At 35.2% G+C, this 25530-nt stretch overlaps 4 protein-coding genes across 4 annotated transcripts; 1 reads left to right on the forward strand and 3 right to left on the reverse strand.

Annotated features, from left to right (window-relative positions):
- Positions 1-201: 201 nt before the first annotated feature.
- Positions 202-1359, forward strand: LOC130725681 (putative F-box protein At4g22660). The gene has a single exon (XM_057576889.1). It carries the CDS (start codon positions 202-204, stop codon positions 1357-1359), a length of 1158 nt encoding a protein of 385 aa, XP_057432872.1.
- A 2505-nt stretch (positions 1360-3864) lies between these two features.
- LOC130723137 (probable galacturonosyltransferase 4) lies at positions 3865-8456 on the reverse strand. The gene is made up of 9 exons (XM_057574095.1): positions 7999-8456; positions 7867-7901; positions 7722-7766; positions 7553-7634; positions 7208-7467; positions 6281-6552; positions 5746-6103; positions 4908-5483; positions 3865-4396 (listed from the first exon to the last, which is right to left on the reverse strand). Exons 1-9 carry the CDS (start codon positions 8102-8104, stop codon positions 4121-4123), a joined length of 2010 nt encoding a protein of 669 aa, XP_057430078.1. The 5' UTR covers positions 8105-8456; the 3' UTR covers positions 3865-4120.
- A 3822-nt stretch (positions 8457-12278) lies between these two features.
- LOC130723731 (uncharacterized) lies at positions 12279-13639 on the reverse strand. The gene is made up of 2 exons (XM_057574855.1): positions 13503-13639; positions 12279-13296 (listed from the first exon to the last, which is right to left on the reverse strand). The coding sequence occupies exon 2, from the start codon at positions 13269-13271 to the stop codon at positions 12771-12773; it is 501 nt and encodes a 166-aa protein (XP_057430838.1). The 5' UTR covers positions 13272-13296; positions 13503-13639; the 3' UTR covers positions 12279-12770.
- Positions 13640-14410: 771 nt separating this feature from the next.
- Positions 14411-24815, reverse strand: LOC130723730 (enhancer of mRNA-decapping protein 4-like). The gene is made up of 12 exons (XM_057574853.1): positions 23512-24815; positions 22382-22431; positions 22128-22284; positions 21815-22033; positions 21472-21600; positions 19732-21285; positions 18733-19092; positions 18260-18379; positions 16782-16952; positions 16053-16199; positions 15853-15969; positions 14411-15356 (listed from the first exon to the last, which is right to left on the reverse strand). Exons 1-12 carry the CDS (start codon positions 24433-24435, stop codon positions 15048-15050), a joined length of 4257 nt encoding a protein of 1418 aa, XP_057430836.1. The 5' UTR covers positions 24436-24815; the 3' UTR covers positions 14411-15047.
- Between the last annotated feature and the right edge of the window lie 715 nt (positions 24816-25530).

Consider the following 25530-nt stretch of genomic DNA (forward strand, 5'->3'; position numbering starts at 1 on the left):
CCTAATCAGATGTAAAATTTAAATGTAACAAAAAAAAACCTAAAAATTTAAATTTGTAAAGATATGTATATTTATAGTGGTGGTTAGTCACAGGAAAGAATGGTGTAAAAGGGTTTAGATTCCACTCTGTAAGGGTGAGGGCTAACATACGAGAAAACAAAGAGGGAGAGACTGACACAATTTCTACAACAGTGATCAAGCATGGCGAAAAAAAAAGTGAAAAGCGGTTGGTCGGATATGCTACCAGAATTGTTGGATCTGGTTCTAAATAAGTTAGTCCTGATGGACTACCTTAAGTGTCGACAAGTGTGTCGGTCCTGGAGAAACATAGTTAATGATGCAATCAAGAACAAATGTCCCTTTGTTCCTCAACTCCCATCCCTGTTGTTGCTTCCACCAGCTTTTGATTGCAACGAAAACCTTTTCACCCTTATGGACATCACACAGTACAACCATATTAATCAACAATTCATGATCCCACCTCAAGCTTGGGAAGGTGATTCTGTATTTGTTCTGTTAGAAGAAGATGGCTGGTTGATGTTCGAAGACAATCATCAGGTGTTGTGGATTTTCAATCCAGTGTCTCAAGAAACGTATAAGCTCCCACAAATACCACTATTGCACATTGAAGATCAAAACCCCCCCTCCATTATTCCTATTACTATTAGATTTGCTTTATTCTCTTCTCAAAGCTTGTTGGTGGTGATATGTTTTTCTTATGTTGATGATAAAGATGGATTGATCTCACAACTCATATTTTGCACGGTCGACAATGACAAGTCATGGACTAGCATTGATAAAAATGAGACTCGTTTTGAGTTTACGGAGATGGTGCTTCTTGGATGGAAATTGTATGCTATGAACGCAGATACTATGACTATTTTCAATCTCAAAGACCCCAATGTCATTACAACTGAAAAGTTGGTTATGCCGTTACCAAAGGTGGAAGTTGATGAAGATGGTGGAGAAAGTGTAGTATGCAGTCTAGCAAGAGATTCTACATGTGGGCAAGTGTTGCTAGTTTTTTTTAAAACCAAGGGCCTTGAGGAAGTAGACATTCCCATCTTCAAGTTGGACATGAGTAGCCGAAAATGGATAAAGCTAGATAATTTGAATGGTCGTGCCTTGTTTTTGGATTGTGGAAGGGCTCAAGTTATTTCCACCGCAAACTTTAATGTTCCACCAGAGTTTATCCGAAGAAAAGACAATTGTATATTTTTCTCAATTTATTTAGACGACATGAACCCTTATATTGGGGTCTACTTTTTAAAGGAAAAAACATCTGAGCTATTAAATGTCAATTTCCCCTCTTCAATAACCTCATGCCGAGCTTTGTGGTTTACTCCTTGTCCTTGGTAGAATACTTGGTTCTCAAAATAATGTGGTTTATGATGAGTTTCTTAACATTCCCAGTAGAATATCTATTTGAAAAAAAGATTTATTGACAAACCATGTTGTATATTTGATTTCAAATACGCTTGCAAGCTGGGGTCTCCTTTGCAAGTTTGGAGTAGGTCACATTCTTTTGTGTATGCATTGCTGTTTTTGAATGCAGTTAATTAGTTGTTTTCTTTTGTTAATTTTCCTCTTATAACAAAAAAAAATACGCTTTCTCAACTTTTTTTGATCTGTACTTATTTTACATGGACATGGTTATGTAGACGGATACCAATTGAAATTGATTATGTTAATGATTAACAGTAATTTGGAACTGCAAATTATTATTATTTGGGTGTTAAATTTCTCACCTACACCACCTCATTTCCCACCATTCCTAAACATAATAAATCTCAATCAAAATAAACCCCTTTAGGCTTTACCTTTCCCTCTTTCCCCTTCACTCTCACTCGTCACCTCATTCTCACTCTCTCCATCATCAATCTTCATCACTTGAAATTGAAATCCAGTCACATTTTCCTTCCTTCAAAGTCAGCTCCTAAACTAACAAAACACTAAAGCACAACCTCCTGATTGAAAAATCAAATCACAATGCAAGTAGAACCCTTTTGATGTAAATAAAAAGTCAAAATATATTGTTTTATAATTTTGGGTTTTAAATCATATGTAAATCAAGAGAAGTCAAAATATATTTATATTTTTACATTTTGGGTTTTAAATTTCAGAAGGTTAAAAAACATTTTCCTATTTGTATTACGAGAATTGAAAAACTCGAAAACCTTTTCACAAACTTAACACTCGTTTTCAAAATCCCAAAAATAACTTGCAAATACATTCCGGGTTAAGATCCCATAAACAAATGGTGAAATTTATGTTCCGGATTTTAATCCTCGGAACAGTAAAACATTTCGGATTTTCAGAACTCGAAATTTAACTTTTCTGACCGCAATATTGTATTTTACTACTTTAAAGTGGGGTGGAAAATTAAGTGTTAGAAGTGGGAAGTTGAACTCCCAGATTATTTCATATGTAGAAAATTATGGTGATCTTCAGTACACTTTTGATGAATCCATTAAAGGCATTAGCAGCTTCAGCAGCAGTAAATTGTGGTCACTAGAGCTCAATTTTTTTCTCAAATGTGATGACTGATATCTAATCTAATCCCTCCTCACAATTGTATAACATGTTTGCAAGTGCACTTTCGTGATCAAACTGTTATTGAATTTGACTTCAAAGTAAGCGACTCACTTTAGAAAATAAAGTAAGTTATCACAGCAATTGATTGAAATATCAACCATCAAGCTATAACATAACTGCAATGTAAAACACATTATTGTGTTTTTTAAATTGTCTTGAATTTTTTAATGAATGGTTACGATATCTTACTTACTACTATGACCTTGTCTAGTTTTTGACTCCCCATTATATGCAAGTGCCATTTTGCTCCCCTGTAAGCTTTTCTATCCAAGATGCCTTGAAGAAAAATAAAATTGACAGCTTAAAAAATTGATGAGAATATGATGAAAATGGGTCCCTCCATCCATAAAACAAAACTCATTAAGAAATAAAATGGGTTCCACCACCACGTGATCACAAAACAACATACCAGTTGTTTCACTGATTTATTATCATATCTGTTCTATGCAATTCATGTCCTATTAGGTATGGGACCCTGCAAAATTATGGTATGCACATGATGATGCATCTTCCACTCCAACTTACATCCATCTTCATCTTCTTTATATTCAATTCACAAGCATGCACTTTTCAACCATCTTTCTTTTCTGTTCTACCACAGTTGCACTTTTTTTTGTCTAGTGCAATTTGCAACATTTCTTGACTATTACCTTACCTACCCTACCTGTAACTTAAAAGTGCCAGATCAGAAACCATCTGATACTTGAAAAGTGAAGAGGTACAACCCTCCCCACCCAACCAAACCAAGCCTTTGTCGGTGGAGCACCCTATGATGATATTGAACAACTTGCTTCAATTTACCACTTTTCTTACAAGAAGGCAACAAGGATTTTAAAGTTGTAGACAAGTAAAAAGTTTTGGATATTGAGAGTATCAAAATCCATTTGAAGTGAAATGTTAATCAGATTAAGAGCTCGTACGGATACAGGTTTATTGAAGCTTATCTACTAGAAAATGCAATAAATAAGCTCCAATAAGTGTTCTTTGGTTTGCATCCAAACGAGTACTAAGTTGATTGCCACATGTCAAACAGAAAAAGGAAACAGAAGAGATTTATGATAAAATTGATAGATTACAAAAGGTATAGTTACATATAGTAAAAGAATATCAATCTAGTAAGTGTCATACAAGCTAAATACTATTGAAGTGTTTCAAACTTAAAATAAAACATTTACAAGAAAGAAAGGGTAGAAGGAAGAAGAGTGTGTTATGAGACAGGAAACAGGAGAAGGGGGAAAGGCACAATCTATATTCTAAAACACGGCTAAAAACAGAAAAACTAGCCTCTTCATTTCATTTACAACTTTCAAGTACAGTTAGCATCTCTCAACTTTAGCTCTGAATCTTCAATGTGCTAATCCAAAGAATACCAATATAAAAGAGGAACACGTATACAAAAAAAGAATTGTAAAGCTTTTATAAAACAGAAGCCCTACACATAAGGAATTTCAGACCTAAGAGGTGCATCACTACTTTGGATGATGCCAGGAAAACTTCAATGATCATATGTATCAAGAATACCAATCTATGGATTTATGTTGCATTCTCGCATATAGGCGTGATCATAGTTAACATACTTGACCCAGTAACTTCGAAACTTGGGAATACTTATCTCAAGCCACGGCTTCAGGTTCCCGTTGTAGTGTATAACAGCAGACCGCTCAATATCTTTTTGGTTGACATTGGTGTTGTAGCCAAGACCCAAGACATGCCATGAACGGTTCAGTGGGAAAGTGCGTTTCCAGAATGTTATCAGACCTGGTGGCAGTGTACCTAACTTCCACAGTTGTCTATCATGATTCTGCATTTCAGTTTAATTATTGGAAAAAGAATCAGTTCACATTCAACTAAGAAAGAAACAAGACATTTCAAAGAGAGGGGAATGAACATGTTAAGAAGATAGTTTAAAAACTATTAATGAACATGCCAAAGCGCGCACAAAATTTACATGTAACAATTAACACCTTTTATACATATCAATTGCCAAAATGCTGATTAAATATCAGCTGGATCTTACTTGCAATCAATTATTCACACAAAATTAAAGGGCTTAATTGTACGTTTAGCCACTCTATTCCAATAGCTTTATGGATTCTACACCTTAAAAATCATTGTTTATTTAAAATTGATCCATAACTCCCAATTATTTATTTGCCGAGAAAATAAGGATATAAGATTTTTTCGGAGCAATGCTGATGAAAGGACTTAATTGTGGAAATTAAAATAGTCACTAATGTTAAATATAATCAATGTGAGTAACTATCAATCATATGGGATACGTGCTGAAAAGTAAATGAAGGTGCACCACTTACCAGATTCTGCCAGTTGTGGTACACCTGTGTGATGTTTTGCCTCTTCCATTCCACTAAATCAAATACATTCATACCATATGCCCACCCACAAGCACGTGGGTCAAAGTTCTTTGCAATAAGAGGATTTGAGAAGTTTAGATAGCGATCAAATCGGTGGAAACTTGCTCCACAAGTTTCTACAGCACCATTTACGTTGCCTTTCAAATCCACTGACCAAAGACCAGTCAAATCCTTCTGCACAACTATATCATCATCCAAGAACAGCACTTTATTGAGCTTTGGAAAGATCTCAGGAAGGTAGAATCGGAGGTGGTTCAAGATAGACAAATATTTTGGATTCCGAAACTTCAGGTTTGAATCAGAAGTTGCTCGATGAGCCTTGAAGTAATAATCTATCATAGCTGGGGAAGCCAGTTGCTTAAGCACAGGACTGTAACTTGAATTCAACCATGTGAAGTCTTCAATGTTCTGAACTTGAATGGTTGCCTTGCCTGGTGGGTTCACCAAAAACCACATCCTCATAGCCGCATAATTGAGCCTATCAGTAACGATGTGAAAAACATGATTTGATGCATCCTGCAAATTCATTGGAACAATATTGGTATAAGCAAAGTTATGTCAATAGGAAAATTACCATTGGCGTTATATTGAAACTTATAGTTGCTTTTTCTTATTCAATTCTTTAATAAATGGGACCAAAAATGAAAAAGAAGCATTTTTTGTTAGCCATGATATGACAGATAAAGTGTAGTTACATCATGGTACAGCGATACTAAATTATCCTTGATGTTGGAATCCAAGGAAAAATCAAGTGGATTTCAGAGTGGAATTTTTTTACCTTAGCATTGAAAACAGTTGAGTTCACAACAACAGCGGTTGCCAATGTGTTGTCTGAAAATATAGCATAATGATATAGTTGTGGATCTTCTAACTTCTCTTGATTGGGAAACTGTTGCTGAGATGAATTCAATTTATAATACTCAGTTGTAAGGCGCAAAGGAAGACAATGAAGACCTTTGGGCAGCGTTTTTGCTGTCAATTGTGTTAAGAACAACGTCTGCTTCTTGAGTACATGAACCTGCTCCTCTGTTGAATGGATCATAGCCCGAAGCTTCTTCACAACAGTAGCACAATCATCTTGAATTTGCTTTCCTTTCATCAGTGTTTCCTCCATTGCCTTCATTTTTTCATTTGCACTGGCATAAGTACAAATATAGATTAATGCTTAACAAATTGCTTCTCAATGAAGAAATTGAGCCTTTCACCATGTTTATATGCAGCAACAAGAGAAACTCAAAGATGAAAGAACAAACTTCATAGTAATAATAGGAAAACACGAGGATAGATAACAGCATTCTTAAAGGTGAACTTACTTCCTAGGTAAATCAGAATCTTTGCTTGCATCCCCAAGTGTTCGTGAAACTTCTTTTACCCGTAAACGAAGCTCCCGAGTGAGATGGGGGTTGCTTTTTACGACGGGAAGGGAAAGAAAGACCTTTGCTTGGATGAGCTGATCTTTTAGTTGCTGCAACTGAGCATCTGAGGGCACTTGGTCTTTCTGCTTATAAGTTCCAGATGATACAGGTAATTTCCTGTTTGTTTTGCTAGAAGTTACTGTTGCTTGTTGTTTCTCCAGCTTGGTAGCCTGAAAAAAGATGAACCGAATTTGAAACAGAAAAATATATAGATATACCCTAAGTTTTCTTTCTTCAAATTAATGCAGTTTTCTGAAAACTAGGGTTGGAAAAATGTAGTAATGAGTGTTGACAGGAAGCACCATAATAGCAGCTCACTTGTTCTCTACCCTTGATTGAAATAACTCTTATTTGTTTTGATCTTTCTCCGACACAAACTCATTTTCAATATACTACAAACTCATGATATTGTTGTAGATGGCCTTGCACAAGATTGCAGAACACACAAATTTGTTTCATGTCCTTTATTAAACTGCACACAGTCTAGTTTAAGATCTCTACATCATAGAGAAACAAGTTTGTATATATTTGTTTATTTGTTTATCCAAGTACAAATCTGCCAATTTCTGCGTGCAATTAAAAATGAATTATGTCAACACTATCAGCAAACACAGTCAGACCTTAAATTTAAGCTCTGATAAGATGACCAAATTCAAGCACCAGTAGTCCTGAGTATACAAGATATTATATTTGATAGATGATGGATAGCCCACCATAAACATGCATTCATTTATCCTTGTTTAGGACTTCCATAGGCATGCAACAGCAATAGATACAAAATGAACAAAGAAACGGATAAAAATAATACGAAAATATATCACCTACCTTAGTTTGAGATTCCTGAGTAGAAGCATGAGTTGACTTAGCGAGTTTCCCATCACTGTCATCAACATCAATAGCATCTTCCCCATTTACATTTTCACCAGTTGCATCGGATTTCTCCAAGGTGCTTCCGCCTTGATTTCCTTGCTTAATTTCATCAGTCACCAGTTTGATGGGGTTCTCGTTTCGAGTTTGGTCCTCCTCAGCTGTGGTTGACAATAGTCTGGCAGAGACATGCTCCCTTGATTTCACCAATTGCAAGCCTAGAGGTCAACATTACAATGAGATTATATAACAATAGAAGACCCAAATCTTTCTAAACAGAACAGAAAGGCCAAAACAAGATACCTCTAGGAATTTTCTCTGGAATCGTTGAGTCCTCTGACTTATACACAACCCCAATAGGTTCCTTAATGGCAGTTAAAGTTTCCTATTTGCAAAATGAAACATTTCAGCACTAAGTCATAGAGTCTGAATATCACATATGTACCCCAAGATTCCAAGAAGGAAAATTTACCTGGGGTAGCAGATTCAAGTGGCTAGAGTCTGCAGCACTGAAAGCCTGATTCAACAACAACACAAAGAAATAAGATTCAGAAACTCAAAAATCTCTCTCACTCTTACCACAAGACAAAAAGAACTGAATCAGTATCACCACTTACAAAAGAAGAAACATCTTCAACAAACTCTTGTTTGGCTGCAGAATGCATTCAAAAAACCAATCCAAAGAAAGCAAAAATCATCAGCAAATGAATATCAAAAAACAAAGAACATTTGACACAAACAAAACTCACTGGAGGAGGAGGACTCAGAGGTGCCAATGCGATCAGTGTAGAGAAGAATTGGAGCAACAACAGTAACGCAAAGCAACAACAACACAATGTTTCTGACCGCCACCATTGAAGCCAGATCCTGTTTGTTTTCTCAGAAATTGAAGATGACCCACTTGATCTTTTTCTTGTGGGTGTGATGGGAATGGGAAACGAGAGAGAAAGAGAGAGGAAATCGGTTGTGGGTCGGAAACAGAGAAAGATGCGTTGTTTTGTGTGGTGTTTGGTGTGTGTGAATGAAATAGGAAGAAGAACAAGAAGAAACAAAGAGGACTCGTTCTTCAAAAACTGCAATCGTTGTTGTTTGTGTTAAAGCGCAGGTGATTTTCTTGTTCTGCAATCTGCAAACAGAGAGAGACTCAGAGAGAGAAGAGACAAGAGATGAAGACAAAGACGTGAAGAAGAAGAAGATAACAGAATCAAACAAAATTAAATAAAACAGAGAGACACTATTTTTATTTATATAACCACTTTTTCCAATTAATTAAGAAATTTCTTAAAGTAAATTTATAATATAATATTTGTATAAGCACTTACTAGTTTTTTTATATATATCCGTTACTCAGTCACCATTTGGATGCCGTCAAAATCGGGATTTAGTCACAGTTAAGGCTCGAACCCGAGAACTTTTATGGCACACTCAGTTTGTGTTGTCAATTGAGTTATCTCTTTTGGGTAAAACACTTACCAGTTACTAATGCATTATTAAGAAAATCTTGTAAATAAATTTTATAAATTTTTTTTATAAGCCTATTCTAACATTTATTCTTGGAATTTTGTTTCAACATTGATTAGAGGAATGTCAAATGGTTTAATTATGGCATAAATTAGTCAAAACAATGAATTTGTTTTAATAATTGTTGGTAAATTGAATGTGGCAAAGAGAGAAAACCGTGTTCACCGCGCGTGATTGCTGCTTCCTTCTCTGTTAATCAATCAAAAGGTGGTTGTGTTTTTGGTATTTGATATGTGAAATTTATATATCGAGTAAATTCTGATCTACTTCTACATGTATTGGGGAAAATCTCAAATTCAAAGTAATAGTATGATAAATAATTTTTTTTCCCAATGTATAGGATATTTACGATAACGTTTCTTAAATGCATGATTCAAAATTTGATAAGTTTCTTTTTGGAAGAAGTGATTTTAAGAGAGGAGAAAAAATATTCTGAAGAAATATAAAAATTCTAAAGATGCTATAAATATAAACATGCTTTTCTTGTTTCAAAAAAAAATTCTTTTCACATATTGTATAGACTATAGAAGCAGAGAAAACATTAATTGCATAAAAACATGTAAGCCCTTGGTGTAATTATTATTTTATTATTATTATTATTATTATTATTATTATTAAGTAGGGTCAGGCCAGTAAGAGTGGAACATGACACATTTGTCATCTAGGTCATATATTCTATTCTATATAAGGACAGAGGGGCATGCCTATTTTAATTTTTGTGGTAATGCTACATAGAGTTCTATTGAAGTTCTTACACTATCATACTATAATCTATTGATGAAGATAAAAACAACCCTTTGTTTTCTTATTTTTAATCAAGATAGCAGTACAGGCTTTTAGATACAATTAGAGAGTGTTTAGATTTAAATCTACCCTCTTTTTACAGGAAAATAATTTCTAAACCTACACATATAATATTGACATTCAATCAACGTATGTAGTTTCTAGCTTTAGCAATATATTAGCCAATTATTAAAAAAAATATTATTGTCGGCAGTTCATCATATCAAAACTTTCAACAACTCAATTTATCTACACACATTGTCCTTATTAAGCAGTAACAGTCATAACTACTTCGATCACTGAACTTTTTTAAAGATAGTATACATTTAGAAAATTATTTTTTTATTTCTTTTTTAACCTTTCTTGTGTAGCCGTTTTTATTTGTCTAATTAACTACCCGTTTACTAGCAAAATTTATAATTCTTTGTGAGATTGCAATGTCCCTTGTAACATGTATATTCTATAATACTCTCTCCATCAAGTGACGTTATGTAGATTATTTTTGTAAACCCTCGTCCTAATACTTTATCTTTACTTCTATGTCTCTTCTCTTTCTTGTTTTTTTGAAATGTATGTCTCTTCTCTTTATAAAGAAAAATATATAGTAAACCAGCATTTGGATCTTAATTTATTTGATACATTATTACATTATATTAGTCAGTAATGGGACTTTTACACTTTTCAACCTAACATTGCAGCAACATGTCACACATTAGTCATAAGGCTTTATTTACTTTAGTGGGTGTTTGGTATCACTTCATAAAATCAACCAGAAAATTACACTAAATAATAAATTACAATGTGTAATAAAGTGCTCACCTTTGGCAATTGATTAAAACCGTCTAATAGACAGTCTTAGTCGTGAGGCTAATTCTTCAGCTCACTATCATCTAAATCTACTGTTAATACATATTTGTACATGTGGATGTTATCTTATATCTTTTGCACCCTTAATGGTTATTATGTGTGGCTAGCTAAAACAAAATGTTTCCCCTAAAGATTTCTTCAATCTCGTTACTTTTCAAAAAAAATAAAACGAAATTCTAAAGTTAAAATGTAATTCTCTTGCAATTTTGTCTCTGAGATTTCCTTGCTCTTATATCTCTCTCATAAAATAGAAGAAAAAAACCAAATACATCCTTATCATCTTTTGCAACGAAGAGCGTGTCTGTCCATACTCCATACATTCCATGAAATCTATCTTCATTTCCTAAGTAGTTAAGCAGTATTTCCATTAATAGCAAATTCTTTTGAGAAGGATCGGTTGTTCATAGATATAAATATAATCACAACGACAGCAATCCCCACTTTATAAACAAGGTATAATGGCTTTCAACTTCAGAAATCATTATAGCAGCACACGTATGTCTCAAGAAGAGAAATGTTAACGATACACTCTTCATTTACACATACTTTTTAGCACCTACATTTTATTGATTTATTTTTCAAAAATCCATACATTTTTAGTCGTGTTACGTTTCTGTTCAAAAGTAGAAAAATACTAATAAAGAAGATTTCTTCAATCCTTTCTTTTAGTTTCATAAGTGTTTGTTACATTGAGAATAGGAAAATATGCTTTTTAAGTTCAGCTAACTAGAAATATGCTCTTAATACGTGACAGAAATGAATTACATTTTAAAAATAAGCAAACCACGGTATTTACAAGAAGAGTGTTTTAAAAAGTGTGTTGTTAGCACTCTAAAATAGTGTGTTTAGTTGTATATTTGAGTCTCGATATCACTTGTGGAAATAAATTACAAAGTGTAACTTTGAATTAATTATGTTTTGAATAGTGTGTTAATCGTCGATCTAAACATTATATAATTAAAAGTTGTGATAAACTAAACAATTTCTGCATTTGAGCATATCCAATTGTTTCGGCCGGCCCAAATAGTCACAAGGTCTAATTGGCTTGACCTGCAAGACATCACAAGGTTATTCAGAGATAATTGATATCTCGGAAGTCTTTCATTAAGACCTTTAGACTCAGATATGACGATCACCGTAGCTCGTAAGTCTTTCATTTAAACATATTTGGTTGTTCATTTATACCAAAATTGCTCATTTTGCTAATTTATTGTAATTCTATAACTTTGAGATTCTCTCTTTATGCTCTCATACTAACTTAAGCGTCAAAGTACATTTGCAGTACCTCAACCACCGTGTCAACATTGCTCCACTGTTCTATTGTTGTGTCAACATTACTCCGCCGTACCAAAAGATTCTTTAAGAACCATGCAGAGATAGAGAAAATCCACCAATCCAGATTCAAGAACCACACTACTCAAATAAATAAAAAGAATTAAATGGGGGAGACAAAATATTTTCAATTACACCTTCCTATTAATGTTAGATAGCCTTTCCCCCCTAGAACAGTCACTTACACTCATTTCAACCTCTAGCGACTCCACAGAGCTCCAACCTTATCTTATTCACGAAATTTCCTTTGTCTAAACTGCATGAAAAGTTAATCTCACTGGTGAACAGAATTTGCTTTCAATTTCCAGGATCATGCTTCACTACCATCAACTTGTTGTGTATTACATTACATGACATGGAGCTTCTAGGTTCCAATTTTAATATTTCATCAGGGATTATGGGGAGTAAATGGAACTAGATGCATTATTGAAAATCCTTCTAAGTCGGTTCAACAACCAATATTAATTTTAGGAAAATGCTTTCTTGAGTAGTTTCTGAGTGTTAATTTTAAAGAAAAATAAGCTAATTTAATTCTGCTTTAAGTTGATCCATTATACATCTAGGAAAGTATCAGGAATTACACATGTAAAGAAGATACATGTCCTACATAAAACAAGTAGTAAATGCAGAAGCAAATTGAATGCTGCATCAATACAAGTCCCATATTTTAATTGACTATAGCATACAGGTTCATCTAATTTTATTTAGACAATTGAAGACAAAGTATAACAAAATTTGTGATGGCTTCCCCAAGTAAAAAACCATGCTGAAGGGGGGGAAAGGAGTAGTACAAAAAAAAATCTAGGACTAGAATACTAATGGACACTAAACTCCAGTGTTGAGATATTCATCATTGATCTGAAGCCAAGATCAGTTATTAGGAAAAAGCTTATGTCAGAAGCTTCTCGATTTCAGAATTGATTTTTGATGAAAGAGAAGCTGATCCAAACATGCTTGAAGATTGTGGGTGGAAAACTATTAACATAACAAAAATACCACAATGTTGCTGTTTCTGTGATCAAATAGGCTTATTTAGCAGAGAGCTCCAAATGCAATCCACATCTTCTGCTTCCAGCTCCAACCCATTACCCTCAAATTGTTGCCCTACATCATCCTCCAAAAACTTGGCATCTTGAACATGAGAACTTGAAGCTTCTGGAATGTTACACAATCCACATTCCTCAAAGATATCAACACCACCATGATCATTTCTAGAGGAAGTGTGAGATTGCAAGAAATTGTCTTCAAAATCCAAGAACCAGTCATCTGAATTGGACATAACCCCACCATCTTTCAGCCAAGGGAAATCAAACACTCCCAGTGCAAAGTGGGAAGAATCCCAACCCTTGAAAAAACCATTCTCTTCCACTTCCTCCTCCTCCTTCTTCTTCATGAAGCTCATGCCATTCACATCTCTCTTCTTTGCATTGCTGTTGTTATTCTCAAAAGAAGAACCAATCTCATTCTCACCATCATCATCTTCTCTTGCTCTCTTCTTATTTCTCTGATCCTGCTCCATTTGTACACACACCCAGATGCAGTTTCTGCCAATGGAGGATCACAATCAAAAATCAAAATTTACTAATGGCAGTGAACAACAGAACCTTTTTTAATGTTTGTAAAAACAAAATGTTTAAGAAACAATTAATGCAATTTGCAGAATGATTATCTTATGATGATGATGAATTTATGATGATGATGAATTTATGATGATTGAAAGAGTAATGGATCATAGTTGGAAAGCACCTACCTAAGAGTCTTGAGGCAAAGGGACAGACAGGTAGGGACTTAGGTAGATATGTATATGTTGTTGTTGGTGGTAACGTAATCTAGAAATGGTGGTGAGTTTTATAAACACGCTAGGCTTTATTTTAAGGTAAAAACCGTATCACAACTAATATTTAACACACAGCTGCAGACACAATCAATCACACGTAACCATTTGTTTTCACCCTTCACCTGCTGTTATGGATATAACACCATCAATGTGATGTGAGATAGGAGTTAGTTCGTTCCTCTTTTTCAGGTTCTAATTTTGGTTAACGAAAAAACCACAAAGGTAAATAAACAAGGGGATTAGAGACTCTCCACTGCTAATCACGGATGGTGGTGATGTGTTGCAAGTTGCAACATAAACAACAATGCATGTTCATGGTTTTATGGTAATTTCAAGCGCGTGCAATACATTAGAAATATAATCATTCCTTAATATTTATATCATGGCGGGGGCTAATTCTCACAACAGTCTTTTTTCATTTTTTTTCATTTTTAGGACTCAAATCTGTGACGTAGCTTCAGGGAGCCAGACGTGTGCCACTTGAACTAACCATGTATCAAGGCTACCTGAGTTTCTGTTTTCCTTTTTTGAGTTGATTTACTTCATTCTTTTTTCTAACAAGAGGATTGTTAAAGGGTATGATTTTTTGAGCACCGATGGCTTCAGATTCTTGTAGTTTATATCTTGTAATTTATGTACATTTTAGAAACAAAACCCACTTGTCATTATTTAAATGGAGAACTTGATGAAAATGATGTAAGGATATTGGGGTCAATTTAATCACTCAAATGATCTATTAGGAGGTGAAAAAACAGCAAAATTACAACACTGGACAATAGAAATATATATAGATTTTATAGCTTGTAAGAAATTTCAAGAGGTTGGAAAGGAAAGAAAATTATTGTCTTTCTTTTGGTGTCTTGGGAAGTCAAATCTTCCTGTTTGCGGTTGTTACAGTTTAAAACAGACAAGTCCTCAATCTCAGGCCAGAGTCTAAAATGTGAACTGCACTCTGCAATCTAGCTGAAGTACTTAACATGAAATATAGGAAAAAAGACCTCAAATCCAAACCCAATTGCTAATTTAGCTACATTAATTGTAAAGTTTACATAACTTGGATGAGTCCCAAATCATTATCACGAACTGCAGATTTCCAAACATTCATAACTTGCATGAGTCCACATTCTCAACAATCAAGGAGCACAGAAACTTGACCAAGGCCTATCTTGCAGCTTGGAAATTCATGTGACGATGTTAACTTCTTCTTTTGAGTATGTCACACTTTTCCTTGTCCCTCAGATGAAGGCAATATCTCTAACCGCGAAGATTAAGACTGAGGAGGGGGACGGAAGAAGTGAAACTATTTCACACAAAACAGTTGTACTAAGGCAAGCAGGCAACTAAATGGAGTAGTTCACTCCATCCCCTCCAAACTGTCTAGAAATACGCTCATTTACAGCTTTATACAAGCCAAGGTTGATGATTCTCAACACTTTCTGCACAGATGATGAGATACGCTCATTTACAGCTCAATAAAATCGAGTTTACAACATGCATGAGAAGACGAATTGTGCTCGCTTCTGAAGGAGGGGCATTGGGTAAATTCCGGCGATGGCTAAGAGTCAGGGACACTTGATCCAGTATTGGCCTTACATGCTGTGCAATCCTTTGATCTGCTGGGTTTAAAGCAGCAGCCACATCTGTCATCCATGCCAATTTTTTGGGTGTCTCTTGATTGATGTCACAGGACAATTGTTGTAGAAGTGCTAGAAGTACTCCTTGGCTTAATGGCAGTGGCACCATTGTTAAGAGACCAGATAAATCAACCTGGTTATGAAATTAAATGTTAGCTACATTGACCTTGTCTAATATAACCTTGCAAACTCAACAAGAGAGAATATGTATTAACCAATAATATATCTGATTTGATCGTGTTTGGGATAAGTTTGAGTGATTATAGTGGGTTTATGAGATGTGATTTCACCCTTAAGTTAGACATGAAAGATGGACCCAAATATTGTAGGACCCGCAAATGAATTTCAAAATTAATATTGTGAACTTAACCCTTTAGTAAGGATACCAAGAAATTTACAATTTTACCATGGGCTAAAAATACAACAGATTAGTAAAGTTCCTCAAAATCACTGAAAAATTGGTTGAAATACACAGAATCAAGTTTTCCACTATCTACAGTTCAATTAAAAAGTTCCCCTTTCACTATCATTCGGAGTTTTGTGTAATTTTGATTATTAGCTCTTCATAAGCAGTAAAGCACCATAACATGAATTTCTTGGTTAAATTTAACTAAAGACAGAACAAATACCTGAGAACACACCCATGAAACTATTGAAACATCATTTCTATGAAGGGCTCCAGTAAATGCTTCCTCAAATTTTCCCTCACCAATTAACCTTGACAGTTCTTTGGTAGGATCCTCAGTCTGTCAAGGCACAAGTCATCTTACAGAATGAGATCTCAAAAGCACTGATCAGAAATTAGGAAGGGAATGACAAACAAACATACCATCTCATGCAAGCCATTATTGATTTGTGTCACGAAGGGATCTGCCGCTACTTTGGAGTTAGCTGCCATTTCTAACAGTTTACGTTGACCATCGGCCAATTGCCCACTCAATGTTTGTGTGATTGATGATGCTGAATTAATTGTATCCTGTAAAATCATAAAACCAACATATTGAGCGTTCAAACATGATAAATCAGACATTCAAGACTTCTGGATTAAGTTAAAGAGAGTAAGGCCTGGATTATATTCAGTATATGATACTGAATCAAGATTCAAGACTCCTGTAGATATTATATATATGCAGATGAAAATAGCCGACAATGAAGTGCAACTTGTAGCTCCACAATATATTTACTTGCAGAAAACCTTCCACTCGTTTATAAAATCATAATTTTTTGGTAAGAAAATGAACCATGATGGATCATGTGTTAAGTTTTTCCTTTAAAATTACACAATATGAGAAAAATCCTATTTCTAATTAATCATGCAATTTCAAAGGAACGAATGCTACCATATACTCCAAAATTATTTAAATTACATCATACTATCTGAGTATCTGACTAGTGCCCACTTAAGTTTATAAGTGTAACAATATCAATATCAATCAAAAAAACATAAAATGTAGTGTCTATAATGATAGAAAGGCAAGAAAGTCTCTGATGACAGGAAACACAACATTAAAGGTAGAAGTCATATTATCTATTTTCAAAACAAGTATCCTACACATACCCTCAAAGTGATGGCGAGTGGAGAATGAGTAGAATCATACTGCTGTTGAATAGCAGTAGTGTGCTTCAAAAGTCCATTCTGAAATGTGACGTCAATCTGTTCAAACATGGCTTTGCAAGACATCTCAAATGCAGGGATAACTGAAGCTTCCAAACAAGTCTTAAGTGATTCCTACAAAATATAAACACCAAAGAAATGATTAACCAAACGCCCCTACAACGGCAACGAACTCCAGACCATTTCAAAGCAAACATAAAAATAAACCCAAAATATGAATTAACTTGAATTGCACCACCATGCAATATAAATATAGATACCTAAAACTTAAGAATTACAAAACCACTTTTAAAATACAGGTTGTGAGAAATGGATAAAATTCACATTTTCAGGAAGCATGATTGAACATTTCCCACAAACAAAAATACAATAAATCTAAGTTTGAACATATTAAGCAAGCAAACTGAAGGCTCCAGCAAATTATAAAATGACAGAGTCTAATATTTGCCACCTGTTTGAAGGAACAGAATAAGATGGCCAGGCACTAAGCTTGTAAGAATAAAAGAGATTAGCGACAGCAAAACTAGAACAGAGAAATGGTCCACTTGAAGTCAGGTTCAACCTAAAATTGCATATAGAGTTATAGACACATCTCAGCTAGAGACACTTATGATGATATATCTTTAAGAGTACTGATTCATTCACACTTCACTTTCTCTTCCATCTCATTTCCACTGATCTTCTCTTCCTATATCTCTTTTTGTATCTCACTAGGTGTAGGTGTGTTTTCGAGTGTTAACGGAACATAATTTTATATTTAATAGTGGAAGAAAATATCAAATGAATGGTGAAACCAAACTGATGATACATCTATCAGATATTGATGAAAACAGCTAAAACTTTCAGTCTTTTGCTCTTTCACAAAAGTTCAGAAGACCTTATTTTCAATCACTACCTAGGAAATTCTCAAATTTGACTATATCTGCCTTATCTTAATAACATAACGCCCCACGTCCTCTGAAGCTGCAATGGTCCTCCAATACCCATTCTAAAATAAGTCTCATTAGTTGAAAGAAGGTTATAAAGACTTACTAAGACAACCTACATTGAATTATAACATTTGAGACGGATTTATGGTGTTAAGGTTAAAAAAATTCCATCCACCTTTTTAGGTACAATTTTAACCTGGAGCCTTTATCGTATAATTAAGAGATCAACATGAACCAGTCATATTTCAGTGACAAAGGTAGAGGTGCTAAGGCTGCGAAGTTCTTATTTTCAGTTTACTAATTCAATGTCATAGGATAATCAATAAGCTTGTGGGGCAGGACTGTTTTTATATTTGCACTAAAGCACATATAAACAACAGGAAGCGCAAGAGAAAATCCATCCTCAACATGATCTAAAAAAAGGAAAGGAACAGGATGCGAAGAATGCTTTTAAAATATATACTTGATGTTACTTGACTACATGCTGCTTACCTGAAGAGCTTGCTTGCCAGAAGTTTGAAATTGTGCTTGTATCTGCCTAGCCACTGTAGCCTCAAGTTTCGAACTAACTGATTTTTCTAGTTGATTCAGTACCTTATCTCCCACCCCCTTCTGCAGAAATAAGTGCATAACCACAGTCAGACATTCAAAAAAATTGAGATTTTAGAAGCGAGTAAAATGTGAGGAAAAATTAAACTGCCAATTCAACATATAGGATAAAAAATCAAGTAATACCAGTTGGTAAACCATAATTGGCACAGATTTCTGATATAAACATTTAAATTTTGCATTATGGTATCACATCCAACTTATACAGAACTTTCTGAAAGATCATCAATTGTCACATGAAGCTATCATTTAGAATGGGGATTTCCCCAAACCAATTAACCAAAAACTGAGCTAATCAGAAAAATATGTACTCTATTTGAACAGTAGCACTATCAACTGTTGAAATTAATATAAACCTGGAATGACTCCATAACAGCTGATGATATTGCTTTCTCTATAATGTGACCAATCGAACGGGTAATGGTTGTTCCAATTGAAGATATTTCCTTCTTAATGATTTTCTCCAACAGAGATGGCATATCCTTGTTTATGAAATTGGAGATCATATTTGTTATTTGCTGCATATTTTCTCGCTCTAACTTCTCTTGCTTTGCACTTTCTTCTTGTAAACGAGCCCATAAAGCATCAGTGTTAGACTTCACAGCTTTCTCCATGGCTCGACCCAATGATACTTCCAATCTTTTGCCTTCCTTGGTAACTGGGGCAGAGACCATCACATTCATCTGCTTTTGCATTTCTTTATGCATGCTTAATAACTGTAAAATAGGAAATAAAGGAGATCAAGACACAAAAAGAAAATAAATAAAAATACCTCATTTCGTGACACTAGTATCTAAAAGTGACAAAACTATAAATAAAAAAATTGGAAAGATGTCTTCTCAGGAAAGATTATAGTTTCCATAATAATATCAGGATGGGTGCAGGAGAAAGTGGCATCACTACAAGACTCAACAGTTCCATTATAATATCAAAGTTACTTTTAATCATGTAATCATAAAACCATGGTGCCACTGATAAATACAAGGCATGTGTTGCTCACTGATATTTCAGAATAACTGATTTTGAATGCAGTAAGAAGCAAATGAAAGTGACAGAGAGACAAACTTTTTCTCCCAAATTTGGTCGTGAACTCATGATAAAGATATTTAATAAAATCCATTCCAACTACAAGGTTACAGTAGGAGCTAACTAGTAATCTAGATAACAATTAGCTATGCTTTACTTGTAGCGTGTTGAAAATTGAAACCCATATTATACTACACAGAAAACAAAAAAAATAAGTCAGAAAGAATAGCACTACCAAAATCATGGGCAATTTTACAAGCATAGGCACTGTAGATTGGTTTATGTGAAGCCAATAAAATGAGATTTAAGTTCAAATGCAAATTAATAACCTGGCCCATCATCTCCTGCATACTGGATAACTGTGGTGAAGCAACCTCCATTGATGAGCCTCGTGGATTTCCACCTTGATCATTTGATGAATCTGTCGAATTAAAAGGACTTGGAGAAGGGGAAGATGTAGCAGACACTTGAGAACTTTTTCCTTTCTGTTTTTTACTTTTCACGGCTGGTGCAGGAGACAGCAAAGTAGCAGCCACAGTTTCTGATTCACTGATGTTTGCAGGTGCCTCCTTACTTGTGTTTTTAACTTCTTGCCCAATAGAGCTACAGCTTTGATCAGGTGCACCAATAGTATTAATATTATCAGGCTGATGAACTACCTCATTGTTATAGGTATCTCTGGCCATCTGAATGCCCAAATCGGAGGCCTGAGAATAGAATAACTTCTCTTTCTTTTCATTAACATTGGTCTGTAGGTTTCTGTCCCTGTCATGCTCATTATTTTCTTGATTAGAGCCGGTCTCTCCTACCACTTTAACCTCTACTTCATACTTTTCTGCATCTCTGTGGGAAGTCACATCTTGAACATTCATACAATCAGAAGCATAGGAATTCTCAGAAGATAAAGCAGCTTTAGAGGCTATCTCAGATGGAGTTACCAAATGGGTTGGATGTTTAAATACTGTAGGAGAATTAGAAACCACAGAAACATCATCCTGTACAACTTTGTCAGTATTTTGCAAATTGTCACTTGATGCAGGCATTTCAGCCACATTATCTTTTCCTGACTCTATTATCTGTTCAGTGGAAGAATCAAAATTTCTCTGCTGCTCATTGATGTGATCAGTACTTGTTGAACTAGTCTCTAAATTATTTGAACTTTTGGAACCAGGTAACTTTTGTGATAAACTTGGACTGAGAGGAAGTGGAGGTGGAGCAGTATGGATATGATCAAAACCATTATGAGATGATAAATCATTTGGCTTGGTCTCTGTATCTGGTATTGAAGTTTCAGGCAGACCCGAAGTATCCGGAGAAGCCAAACTTTCAGATGGGCGTATGACAGCACTTTCAGAACCATCCATATTTCCAGCTTGTGGCATATTTCCAGCTTCTTGATTAGTAGAACCATCCAAAGCATCAAAATCACGAGAGGATTCTATTTTTTCAAGTTCAACATTGTCCAGGGGAGGAGGCAAACACTGTGACAAAGTGAGTCCATATTGCTGAATAGCTTGTGTTTGGACACAATATATCTGTACAATGTGGTCTCCATCCGGTAAACTATCACTAGTTCCAGTAAGACTTAATATAGGCATTGTGACTGTGAACTCAGCAATGTAATCCAAGCGGGTAGCAGTTGGATTGGTTCCAAATTCTATGTGCACAGCATATATTGTATTTTTCTTGGCATTTGCTAGCAGAAACAAACCAGCACGAGGCAATGCTACAACTTGATTAAAGAATGCATCCTCAGGGTTGGGTTCAGAAGAACTTTTAATATCCAAAGTCTGAATACAATTCCATGACTCAGAATCACTAGGTAATAGCCAGCCTTCCTCATTGTCAGATACCCATATCTTCACTTCCCGATTTAGAGGCCCCTGTGGTAAAGTAAATATATATCGAAAGAAATTAGTTTATGGAAGATACAAAAGTGAACCTGGATACCACTTTGAGCAGAAATTACTAATGAAGGCCAAGCTGCAAATAAAATAGTTCAAAAGCAGCCCCAACTGAAGCATAATAATATACTGTTTCAAATAATAGGAAAGCCTAGGAGCATATACCACTGTGATAAGAATGATATGATCAGGGCGGTGAGGAGCTGTCAAGAATGTCACAGAATCAACAGGTTTACCATCATACGGTCTTAAAACAGCAAGTGGTGTTGCCTTCCGTTCTTCCCATATCTTTACCTGTTGACAATAACGAGTCATTTAGAAGTGTAAGAAGAAGACTGGTTTCAAATCTCTTCTTCATATTGACAACCCCAAGATGCAATTCAATGACATGAACCATTTAAAGCAAAAGGTTTTGAGTTTATATTAAAATTTTCGCAGATTCCACTAGTGCAAAACTGGATCAAACAAAGAAAAACAGCAAGGCAAGAAGAAAGAGCCAGATGCAGACCGTGCCATCTGCAGATGCTGAAGCTAATCGACTCTTCATCCATTGGCACATTGACAATTCAGTGACATTACCGTCATGCTTACCAATGAGGTGCACCCCATCAATCAATTTATCAATGTTACATTTGAGAGGCTCCTCTGCGGAAAATTTTTCACCTTTCCCAGCTTTCATAGTGTCAATTTTGAGGACACGGTTTCCAATAGCAACTATTAAAATCTCCTGTAGGTCAATTCCAACTGATAAGCTAAATTTTCAAAGGACAGCAATTAGAAGATAATAAACTTAAGGACCAAAAATATAAGGTCACTATTACTTGTTTGTGGGGATGCCAGCATACTCGTGGATGAACTGACTCACTATCTCCTAACATCTGAATGGCTAGGATAACTTTTCCAGTAATTTGAGGCTTGTCTTCCTCATCAGGGCCCTCATTGATTCTCCATACAAAAATTGTCCCATCAGTGCTAGCACTGTGAATACAAGAGCATATTCAAGGGAGAAATAATTAATCAGTGCATTATAATTTATAGCCAAAAAAATGACACAAGAAGCTGAACGAATATTTACCTTGCCAATAGGTGAAGATCCTCAGCGAAGAAAGCCATGTCTGTTACTCTCTGCATAAAAAGGTGATATACATAAATTGGAGTGTGAATAGATTGGAAATCAAATAAAAAGGGAAAATTACATCTCAAAGGCGTTTAGCAACAGCAAACTTATTATAAGAGGTAGAACAAGCTTTACATGTTCAAAGGAAGTTGAAATCATAAAAATATGATCCACCATGAGATAAAAGTTACAAAGATTACCCATACAATGGTTAAAGTAAGGAAGTCAAAAGGTACATCTATTACTCTCAAATTTTAGGAGCTTGGTAAACATAGCAACATAATCCAAACAAATAAAAAGAAACTAAAAGATAAACCAGAAATGAGAGAAAGAACACACACATAACACAAACAATCTTTCTCATATATCAACAAACTCATCTTATAATTACCATATCTTGTCTTTCTGCAAGCAGCTATCTAAACAAAAAATGATACGCTTAAATCAAAAGAAGGTAACATATTGAAAGCAGGAAAAAAAATAAGTATAAACTATAAGTCCTACACATTTCCTCGGTGCAGTTTTTTAGGGAAAGGAAAAAAAAACTCGTGCTTTCTTTTTCATGGCAACAGACAACAAAGGAAGTTTGTATGTAAGTAGTGGTTTGTGCAAAAAGAATATATACTCATCAAATTTGGAGACTCAACTGTTCGTATTTTATCACATCCATAATTTGTTATGCATAAGCATGTGATATCAACAAATGATTTTCTCATCAAAGTTGAAGATGCTTGACTTCCCTCCATAAAGTGAATTACTCGCTATAGAGGAGTCAAATCCATCTCCATTGTACGAAACCCAAGTTCATATAACCCCTAAGGCCTATCATGTGGTCTCAGACAACAGAGGGTGCTAGAACACATCACGTGGATACAATGTTAATGAAAAATGTCAAACATGAAAAGGGTGTGCTACTCTCAATCAATGAGCCAATGCATCAATAACTCCTACCATCAAGAGGTTTTATACTCTTACTTGACTAAATAAACAGTATTTAAGCAGAAAAATGATTCAACAACTGAACTACCACTCCACTAAGATCATTATATACAAGAGACATGCAATCAACCATAAACAACTCATCCCACCTGAGTATGACCTCGAAGCAAATATCTTAATGCAGTATTGATATTAAGAACCCGGATGGCACCAAGTTTGAGTCCATAGCATATGTAAGATCTATTCACTGCAATTTGACGGCCAAGCACAAGTCCAGGATCAGAGGCATACTTGGTGATTGGAGTGACTTCAAGCTGAGGCTGCACCTCCCCTTGCAACCTAACATCAATGTCATAAACAACATGCTCTCCAATCAAATGGCGCCCCTTAGGAATCTTGGTACTCATCATCCTTACTGGAGTGGAAGACTGAGGGCTAGCCAGATTCACAGGAGAAGAAGCTGAGGCCATCACAGCAGGATTAGGTGGCATTAAGAATTCAGAAACAGCAGGTTGTATTGATGGTGCTGCTGCTGATGAAGATGGATTGGATTGAGGGTTTTGGGTGTTCAACATAGCCATTAACCTTGCACCAGAGGTGGTATTGGTATTGGTATTGGTATTGGTATTGGTATTGGTATTGGTATTGGTATTGGTATTGGGATTTGGGGATGATGGGAGATGGGGTGATGAAGGTGAAGAGGAAGAAGGGGGTTGAAAAATGGGTCTCTGAGGAGCATGCATTTGAGGGAGGTTATGGAAGATAAGAGGGTGGTGTTGTTGTTGTTGTTGTTGTTGTTGTTGTTGTTGTTCTTGCTGGTTATGGTGGTGGAGGTTTGTGAAAGGAGGAAGATAGTGAGGAAAATGATAAGGGTTTGTGCCAGTGGGTGGAGGGTAAGAAGAAGAAGGTGTAGGGTATGAAGAAGGAGGTGGTGTGGAAGGAGAAGGAGCAGGGAATGAAGGAGAAGAGTTCAAAGGATTAGGGATTGAAGGTGGTGGTGTTGCCTTGAAAAGCTTCTGGAAATCAAAATGGGTAGTTTGTTGTTGTTGATTTGGATTCCCAGAAGAAGCCATAAAAACTTTGACCCCAGAAATTCAACAATCAAGAAGAACAAGATGGGGATCCGGATTGAGATCTGAGATTGATTGATGATGGTGGTGCCGCTTCCAGTGATGTTGCTACTTGGAACAACAACTTGGGTTTCTGCTACCTCGTACTATATAGTTAAGGAAAATCTCAGAGGAAGAAGAAAAGGGAGAGAAAATTGGAACAAGGAAAATTGTGGTTTGTTTTTTCTCTGTTTGTTCTTGTCTTGGTCTTTCTATGCTAGAGAGAAATTGAGAAGAAAGGACTAGGGTTAATCAAAAATTTAAGATTTTGCATCTTCCAAAGATTGGAAAATTTGAGGCAATGGCAATTGGCAAGCATCATGGCACTAGAATTGAAAGATGGTTGAATATGGAAAATAATGATATGTGAGGAATTTAATATTGAATTGTGCTATGTGCAATTCAGTACTTTTGTTATATAAAATTCGAATATCAATTTACACTACATGAAAAAATTTCATGAAGGGAAAGAAATTATTGTGATTAGTTTGTTTTAGAGAGATTTAGATTTTTATTTAGTTAATGTATATACTTTTTTGTATGTGATGTATATACATTCAATTCTTATTTACTACATCAACAAGTTTTAAATTTAATTAAGACAGGTCGGTGAAAGGTCGGTGTAAGGGCATTCAAACACCGCAACCTGTGGCGGCGTTTGTCAAGATTCATATGGTAAGTGGGTGTTTGGCTTCTGCCAGAACATTGGGTCTTCTAATGTGCTTTGGACGGATTATGGGCGATCTTCACTGTCTTAAGTTGTGCTCGGGACCGTCGATTATCTAAAATTGTCGTCAACAATGTGATTCTCTAGGGTTGCAGTGTAGGTTAAGAGTGTAGAAACTCTTGATGTCCATTGTAATGTTGGTTTCACATTGCTAATGATAACGAATAAAGAAAAAAAAGTAAAGGAAAGAATGTTGACCCGACTATTTTCTATTTACTTTGCATTTAGTTTAATTGATTAATTATGATATTTTAGTTATTTTCATGCATTTAGGACTTATTTCATGCATATTTGTATTTTATTAAATTAGTATTTTTTATAGATTTATTAGA

Source organism: Lotus japonicus, chromosome 6 (genome assembly GCF_012489685.1).
Source record: "Lotus japonicus ecotype B-129 chromosome 6, LjGifu_v1.2".
NCBI classification, from domain to species: Eukaryota; Viridiplantae; Streptophyta; class Magnoliopsida; order Fabales; family Fabaceae; genus Lotus; species Lotus japonicus.

Coding starts and splice junctions, on each gene's coding strand:
- LOC130725681 (XM_057576889.1), top strand. CDS start 202: ATGGCGAAAAAAAAAGTGAAAAGCGGTTGGTCGGATATGCTACCAGAA.
- LOC130723137 (XM_057574095.1), bottom strand. CDS start 8,104: ATGGTGGCGGTCAGAAACATTGTGTTGTTGTTGCTTTGCGTTACTGTT. Junction 6,104..6,280: donor GATTCTGATTTACCTAGGAA/GTAAGTTCACCT, acceptor TACTTATGCCAG/TGCAAATGAAAAAATGAAGG. Junction 5,484..5,745: donor CAACTGTTTTCAATGCTAAG/GTAAAAAAATTC, acceptor ATGAATTTGCAG/GATGCATCAAATCATGTTTT.
- LOC130723731 (XM_057574855.1), bottom strand. CDS start 13,271: ATGGAGCAGGATCAGAGAAATAAGAAGAGAGCAAGAGAAGATGATGAT.
- LOC130723730 (XM_057574853.1), bottom strand. CDS start 24,435: ATGGCTTCTTCTGGGAATCCAAATCAACAACAACAAACTACCCATTTT. Junction 22,285..22,381: donor GATCTTCACCTATTGGCAAG/GTAAATATTCGT, acceptor TTGTATTCACAG/TGCTAGCACTGATGGGACAA. Junction 16,200..16,781: donor CACTCGCCATCACTTTGAGG/GTATGTGTAGGA, acceptor ATGATTTTACAG/GATACAATTAATTCAGCATC.